The sequence below is a fragment of the Pelodiscus sinensis genome, chromosome 30 (assembly GCF_049634645.1).
Source record: "Pelodiscus sinensis isolate JC-2024 chromosome 30, ASM4963464v1, whole genome shotgun sequence".
NCBI lineage: Eukaryota > Metazoa > Chordata > Testudines > Trionychidae > Pelodiscus > Pelodiscus sinensis.
The window spans coordinates 14,126,412-14,135,059 of record NC_134740.1 but is presented as its reverse complement, the minus strand read 5'-3'; the positions used below and the strand labels follow the sequence as shown (position 1 = coordinate 14,135,059).

The window sequence follows — 8,648 nt, the reverse complement described above, 5'->3', positions numbered from 1 at the left end:
AGGGGGTGTGTGGAGATAGATAGATAGATAGATAGATAGATAGATAGATAGATAGATAGATAGATAGAGGGGGTGTGTGGGGATAGATAGATAGATAGATAGATAGATAGATAGATAGATAGATAGATAGATAGATAGATAGATAGATAGATAGATAGATAGATAGATAGATAGATGGGGGTGGGGATAGATAGTACATGATGATTATTAGATGAATAAATATATCAATAGTATCACGTATCAGAGGGGTCGCCGTGTTAGTCTGAATCTGCAAAAGCGACGAGGAGTCCTGTGGCACCTTAAAGACTAACTGAAGTGTAGGAGCAGAAGCTTTCGTGGGCAAAGACCCACTTCGTCAGATGCATGTAGTGGAAATTTCCAGAGGCAGGTATAAATATGCAGGCCAGGATCAGGCTGGAGATGACGAGGTGGATCCAATCAAGGAGGATGAGGCCCACTTCTAGCAGCTGATCTGGAGGTGTGAATTCCAAGAGAGCAGAAGCTGCTTTTGTAGTTAGCAAGCCATTCACAGTCTTTGTTTAATCCAGAGTTGATTGTGTCAAACTTAAAGATGAACTGTAGCTCAGCAGTTTCTCTTTGAAGTCTGGTCCTGAAGTTTTTTTGCTGCAGGATGGCTACTTTTAGATCTGCAATTGTGTGTCCAGGAAGATTGAAGTGTTCCCCTACAGGTTTTTGTATGTTGCCATTCCTAATATCAGATTTGTGTCCATTGATTCTTTTACGTAGGGACTGTCCTGTTTGGCCGATGTATATAGCAGTGGGGCATTGTTGGCACGTGATGGCATATATTACGTTGGTGGATGTGCAGGAGAATGTACCAGTGACAGTATGGCTGATCTGGTTAGGTCCTGTGATGGTGTTGCTGGTGTAAATATGTGGGCAGAGTTGGCACCGAGGTTTGTTGCAATAGTATATCAATAGTAGTTCATGGTAACAGAGATGGATCATCTGAAGATCATCCCACTTGAAGATGTGGGTTTTGCTCAGGAAAGCACGTGATACTATATATCTACATACATGAATTTGTTAGTGTCTAAGGTGCCACAGGACTTCTCATTAATTTATAGATAAATTCATATGCAAAAGTTATGAAACGTAGATAGAATTTGTAAGACACTTACACATACATGTTGGTTCCTCAGTGTTCACACTCCAGTCTCCTTGGTTGACGACACATCGTGATACTGCCAAGACCATTCAGATATGAAGGGCTTTTTCTTCAAATGTACCCTCACCCCACACCTTAAAAAAGAGTTCAGGTCCGTCATGCTCGCCATCTGGTCACCGTACATCCCCTTCACGTAGACATTGCAAAATGTTAACATTGCAGCTGTCTAGAAGTACGTGTGTCTGCAAGATCTCTCTGTGGTTTCTTCTAGTTTACGGAAGGAAAGGAAATAAGAAAGGAGTTTTGTGGTGAGCTGTGAGGCATCTAACAATCTCATTTACACCCTGGGTAGATGTGGAGTAACTTCACTGCAGCTGATGATGTTCCTCCATCCCCAGAGGTGTTTAAGTCCCAGCTTGACCACGCCCTGGCTGGGTTGATTTAGTTGGGATTGGTCCTGCTTTGGGCAGGGGGCTGGACTCGATGACTCCTGAGGTCTCTTCCAGCTCTAGGATTCTACGATTCACAGGGAGGTTAGACTCTGGACTGCTATTTACAATGCTGAGGTTTTTTATTGCTGTTAATTTCCTAATTATTTTTTGTGCCGTGTGTGAGAATAACCCTTGGCAACCCTCTTCCTTCCATGTGATGAATATTCAATAAATAAACTAGAATGCCCCGTCATTTTTCACCCCATGAGCCTCATCGCTAGCAAGAGCCCAGACTTGCTCCACCATCTTCGGAGGGCTGCCCAGTAAGCGAGAGCACAAAGGACTGCACTCCGTTTCGGATCCCCTTGCTCACACGGACTTGCTGCTTTACACCACAAGGCCTTTCAGTGGCGCTGTTATTCGATGACAGCTCAAGGGTCGGTAGTCCATAGGAGTTGCAACAAACAGGGAGGAACCCTGGGGCCGTTGCTACAGGGCAGTGAACTACTCAGGCTGCTGTGGAGAGAGATAGACACGGGAGAGAAAGAGGGCTCAGCTTTGGTCAATAACTGTATCCGGGTTGTTCTCCAGCTACATGGGGTGTGACACGGCCACAGAGACATTGGCTCTTGTGAGTTACAAAGATCCTCCAGTAAAGGGTTTTGTAAGAATGCAAGTGTGTCGTCGAGTCCAGACCCCGGCCCAACGCAGGACCAGAACCTTGTATCAAGGTCTTCTTAGAATCCTAGAATCCCAGGGCAGGCAGAGCCCTCGGGAGTCATTGAATTCAACCCCCTGCCCAAAGCAGGACCAATCCCAACTCAATCATCCTAGCCAGGGCTTGGTCAAGCCGGGCCTGAAAAACCTCTGAGGATGGAGATTCCACCCCCTCCTTAGGGAACCCATCCCAGTGCTTCCCCGCCCTCCTAGGGAAAGACTTTTTACTAATATCCAACCTAGACCTCCCCTGCTGTAACTTGAGCCCATTGCTCCTTGTTCTGCCACCTGTCCCCACTGAGAACAGCCTCTCGCCAGCCTCTTTGGAACCCCCCTTCAGGAAGTTGAAGGCTGCTCTCAAATCCCCCCTCACTCTTCTCTTCTGCAGACTGAACAAGCACAAATCCCTCAGCCTCTCCTCGTAGGTCATATGCTCCAGCCCCCTCACCATTTTGGCTGCCCTCCTCTGGACCCTCTCCAATGCGTCCACATCCTTTCTATAGTGGGGGGCCCAGAACTAGACACAACACTCCAGATGTGACCTCTCCAGAGCTGAATAAAGGGGAATAATCACTTCTCTGGATCTGCTGGCCATGCTCCTCCTAATGCCATTCAGTCTGAGCAGATGTCGGGGTTGAATGGTGTCGGTCCATCATATTTGAAGTATATACAATTTGTAAATCATTTAAACCTTTTTGTACATTCATTGACTGTTGAAAGAAAGAAAGAAAGAAAGAAAGAAAGAAAGAAAGAAAGAAAGAAAGAAAGAAAGAAAGAAAGAAAGAAAGAAAGAAAGAAAGAAAGAAAGAAAGAAAGAAAGAAAGAAAGAAAGAAAACTGGAATCTTTCTTATGAGTCTTTGAATCATTAAAACTTACCTCATTAATAGCCAACTTGAGGTTCAGAAGTCAATTTTGCTTATGCAACAGATATTTCCACATGATAGCTGAGGGAGTTGTTATGTCTCTTCACTGAGGGAATCAAAATAGTCCACAAATGGGTCAGGAAGAAAACAATAGCCCTGAGGTCATTGTTCGTGAATGGGGAAAAGGCCTATAACTAGCTGGAAACACCATGTAAGAGGCACGGCAAGTTGATAACCGGTGTTTGAGTGCACATCTGGCACATACAAGGAGAGACGCGGGGTAAACTCTACAGATGCTACATTGTCTGTCTGTTGAGCGAGTGGCTTGCTGGAGGGTTGCAGACCACATTGGATAGCCACGTTTCTTGGCACTCTGAGGCCAGTGTTGTTCTTGGTGCCTTGGAAGTTTTATGACCCCATAGCGCTGACTGCGGACAGCAGCACTGACAGTAGGACAGTGAAACGCAGAGTTTGAGAGGGGCTGGAAATCCGAGCTGCTAGACTGGAGCTGGGGAGAGTCGAAGGTGGAGGCTGCCCATACAGAGTCCGCTTCATCCAGAACTAGAAGTGAGGTGCCTGGATAAAACCAGCCGGCCCCCGCTTCCAGTAAGAGAGCTGAATACCAGCTGTTTGCTTTGGAAACAACCCCCCTTGTCGTGCTATGCTTTGACTCCTCCTGTTGAGACTCAATGATACTTCGTTTCCATAGGGCTGGTTCGGTCACCGTGCCCACCTCGGGCACTGCTCCCCGTGGGAGATTTTGCTCGAAAATTTCCACCTTGCAGAGCCTGCTGGTATATTGGTGACGCAACCTGGGGCTGGAGTCCAAAGACTGGGATAATTTGGGTCCCCGCCCCAGAGAAGTGCATAGAATCCTAGGGCTGGTAGAGACCTCGGGAGATCATCGAGTCCACCCCCTGCACTGAGAGAGGTCGAAGATGTAGCCAGCTCTGACCAGTGACACGGACAACTACCTGTGACGGACGGTTCACAGGGCAAGTAAAGGTTGCCAGGGTCGCTAGTCACCATGCGGACAATAGCTGTTTGCTGGGTTGTCCTAACAACACTTATCCTTTCCATAGAACTTATCAGGGAAGAATTCCCAAGGCAAAAAATGAGATTAGAGCCCCAATCGTACATCGCTTTCCATGCCTTTGGCAGTCTTCCCGTGCCTCCCTTCATCACAAAATGAGAGGTTGCATTTTAGAATTGGGGAAACTGAGGCCACCCATGGGACATGCCCTCCTGAGGACCATGCTGCTGGTCACTGTATCATTCCAGGGATCTATGCACTGGACCAAATTGACCTTCAGTGCGTTTTCATGGGACAACTGATGTTAGGGACACCAGTGACGTATTAGGTCACAGCTCTGTGGATTTCAAAGCCAGGGAGAACCATTGCGATCATGTTGTCTGAGCGCCTGCATTCTGCAGGCCAGAGAATGTCACCCAAAGATTCGTGCATCCAGATGAAACCAACCAACCTCAGGCTATGTCTACACTGAAATATTTTTGTGGGAAACTTGTCGTTTTTGCACAAAAACTTGCGGAGCGTCCACACCTCAAGTGAGTTTTTGTGCAAGTAATTTTACAGTGAATCAAAAGAACAGAGGGTTTTTTTGTGGTGTAGGTATTCCTCTTTCTATGAGGAATAACTCCTTTTTGCACAAAACCAGGCAATCGAAAGACGCACAGGTGCTCTGGTGGCTATTCTGTGAATAGCTTTCTTGCGAGAGAGCATCCATGCAGTCTGGACACTCTGTTGTGCAAAAGCGCATCACTGTTTTGATGCGCTTTTGAAGTGAGGATGCGCTCTTGCTCAAGAAGGTTTTGCGGAAGAGCTCATCTGCAAAAAGCTTCTTGCTCAAGAAGTTTGCAGTGTAGACGTAGCCTCAGTTTGAGACCCCAAGTAACGGAGAATCCATGACAGTTCTTGGAAAGCTGTTTGCATGGTTAATTACCCTCACGGTTAAAAAATGCCTTAATTCTATTCTGAACATCTAGCCCTTGGATCTTCTACTTCCTGTTTCTGCCACACTGAAATGGTCTCTTTGATCAGAAATATCCTCCCACAGTAGATATGCATTGACTGTTATGAAGTCGCCTCTGAACTTTCCCCTTGATAAGCTAAATGGAGCAAATTTCTCAATGCAGTGCATTGTCGGGGCAGGGGGAAGCAGAATGCAGGATTGTACCTAATTGTTCCTACAGATCCATACATGTTTTATTATGCTCAGTCATAGAAAGGGACATTAATAGGTTGCCTAGTCCAGGCACCTACAATGAGGCAGGACTCAGCATTATGTACACCATTCCCGATTCTTAAGAATCTCCAATGATGGCGATTTCACAATCTCCCTGGGCAATTCCAGTGTTTCACCACCCAGACAGTTTTTCCTAAGGTTCAACCTAAACCTCCCTTCCTGCAATTTAAGCCCATTGCTTCTTGTCCTGTCCAGGCTGGATAAGGAGAATAATTTATCACCCTACTTTTTACAACATCTTTCTATGGCCACGTCTCCACTGGCCATACTGGAGATTGAGCTTCTGGCGTTTGATTTAGTGGGTCTAGTTAAGACCCGCTAAATCAAACATGGAGGGCATCTCTGGTCAGTACCAGTACTCCTTGATTCACAAAGATTCAGGGAAGCTGATGGAAGTGTTTGTTCTCCCCGACCTCCTGCTGTGAAGCTCGGTTTATGGTATGTCAACTCCAGAGCATGACCTGTTGTCATGGTTCTACTCAGTGTTCACCAGACTAAACAAACCTAATGATGTCACTCTTTGCTAGCAGGTTATGAACTCCAGACCTTTAATCATTCATGTTGCTCTTCTTTGGATGTTTTTCCAGGTTGGCTACAACTGTCCTGAAGTGTGATTCCCAGAACTGGACACAATACTCCAACTGAGGCCTAATCAGTGCAGAGTAGAGCGGAAGAATGTCTTGCTTACAACACACCTGCTAATGCATTCTAGAATGAGGTTGGCTTATTTTGCATTTAGGGTTACATTGTTGACTCTTATTTACCACTACATCCACTACATCCTTAGTTATCCCTCAGGCTACGTCTAGACTACCCTCAGCTTCCAAAAGAAGATAGGCAAATTAGGCGCAAAGAGGTTTTTTAAAAAAAAAAGCAGTCTAGACGGGGGGGGAGGAGGGGGCGGGGTTGCACATTTTATTCTGAACATAAGGATCCTGGGTGTGACTGGCCTTACAGTTTCAAATCTTTGCCAGTCCTCAACAGTTGTAAGCTCACAGTACCAAAGAGGAAGCAGGAAAGGGGCTACATAGCATCCGAGTTCTGAACCACAAATCAGCTGTGTTCCTCGACAATCTCCCGAGGTCCCTCCCTGTTCTAGTGTTCCATGATTCTATGGTTTTATCTTTCGAGAAATGCAGTGTCCTTTCTGAGGGATGGTGACCTCTCTGCATTGACTGAACTTTTTTCTCAGAGTCCCCTTCACCTCCGTGTTTCTCAAGGTGTAGATGAATGGATTGGCCATGGGGGTGACAACCGTGTAGAAGAGAGAGAACACTTTGCTGAGGTCTCTCAATGTTCTGGTTTGGGGCAGCAGATACACAATGCTCAGGGTCCCATAGAAAATGCTCACCACGATGAGGTGAGCAGAGCAGGTGGAGAAGGCCTTTTGCCGCCCGGTGGCGGAGGGGATGCGCAGGATGGTGGAGATGATGCAGACGTAGGAGGTCACCGTCAACACGAACGGGGGCAGGGTCAGCAACGCGGCCACGATGGTAATGACAAACTCCATCTGGTAGATGACGTTGAGGTAGAGATTTATTATTTGTTTGAATTCACAGAAGAAATGATCAATGTCATTGGGGCCCCCGAAGGTGAATTGCAACCCGTTCGCGTAGAACATACCCATGACGATGGAACTGGCCAGGAGCCCACAAAACCAGGACTCAGCTGCGAGCTGAATGCAGAAACGGCTGCTCATGCGGGTCGCATAGTGCAGGGGCTTGGAGATTGCTAGATATCGGTCATAGGACATCGCTGCTAGGAGGTAGCACTCGGTGGCCGCAAGGAAACCAATAAAGTAACATTGTATGATGCAGCTTCCCACAGAGACGGTCCTGTCCCCAGTCACGAGACTGACCAGCATGCTCGGCAGGATGGTGGAGCTGTAGCAGGACTCCAGGCAGGACAAGTTCCCCAGGAAGAAGTACATGGGGGTGTGGAGGTGCTGGTCAGACACCACCAGCGCCATGATGAGGAGGTTCCCAGCCATGGTCACCAGGTAGATCACCAGGAAGAGCAGGAAGAGAAGACTCTGCAGTTTGGAGACAGTCCCGAATCCCAGGAGGATGAATTTGGTAAGGGAAGTCTGGTTTCCTAGTTCCATGGCTGCTACAGGGGAAATGGACCAAAGTCTACAATAGAACAAAGAACGCATGAGAACGGCCAGGCTGTGTCAGACCAAAGGTCCATCTAGGCCAGTGTCTTGTCTTCTGGCAGTGGCCAATGCCAAGTTCCTCAGAGGCAGTGAACAGAGCAGGAAACCTTCATGTGATCCCTCCCGTCACCCATTCCTAGCCCCTGACAAACAGAAGCTAGGGACGTCCTCCCTACCCATCCTGGCAAATAGCCATTGATGGACCTAACCTCCAAGAAATGATCTAGCTCTTGTTTGAATCCTGTTAAAGTCCTGGTCTTCACCACATCCTCTGGCAAAGAGTTCCACAGGTTGAGTGCTTACCTGCCTGCCTCCAGCTTCCATCCCGGACACGCCACACGATCCATTGTTTACAGCCAAGCACTGAGGTACAACCGCATCTGCTCCAACCCCTCAGACAGAGACCTACACCTACAAGATCTTCAACAAGCATTCTGTAAACTACGATACCCACACGAGGAAGTGAGGAGACAGATCGACAGAGCCAGACATGTACCCAGAAGCCTCCTGCTACGGGACAAGCCCAAGAAAGAAACCAACAGAACACCACTGGCCAACACCTACAGTCCTCAGCTAAAACCTCTCCAACGCATCATTAGTGATCTACAACCCATCCTGGACAATGATCCCTCGCTTTCACAGGCCTTGGGAGGCAGGCCAGTCCTCGCCCACAGACAACCCGCCGACCTGAAGCATATTCTCACCAGCAACTACACACCACACCATAATAACTCGAACTCAGGAACCAATCCATGCAACAAACCTCGGTGCCAACTCTGCCCACACAAATACACCAGCAACACCATCACCCCCAATTTCCTCCCAAAAGAGAGGACAAACAAGACTGTGGCCTGAAACAGAGAGAGGTGCAAAGCCCTCGCTTTCCCTCGAGATGGCTTCTGTCAGAGACAAACGTTATTTTTCAAACAGATGTACAGGTGATGGAAAGAAACATACCCAAAAAGTAGCTCTTGGTTCACTGCCAGGCAGGAAGGGTGTTTCTAGTGAGGTCCTACCGGACTCTGCCGGGGGCTGGTGCTATTTCACACTGGATCAGGGAGTGGCGAGCATGTGTATAAAATATGCAG

At 47.5% G+C, this 8,648-nt stretch overlaps 1 protein-coding gene across 1 annotated transcript; it reads right to left on the bottom strand.

Moving 5' to 3' along the window:
• Positions 1–6,516: 6,516 nt before the first annotated feature.
• LOC142821315 (olfactory receptor 6F1-like) lies at positions 6,517–7,560 on the bottom strand. The gene has a single exon (XM_075912193.1). It carries the CDS (start codon positions 7,558–7,560, stop codon positions 6,517–6,519), a length of 1,044 nt encoding a protein of 347 aa, XP_075768308.1.
• Positions 7,561–8,648: the final 1,088 nt, after the last annotated feature.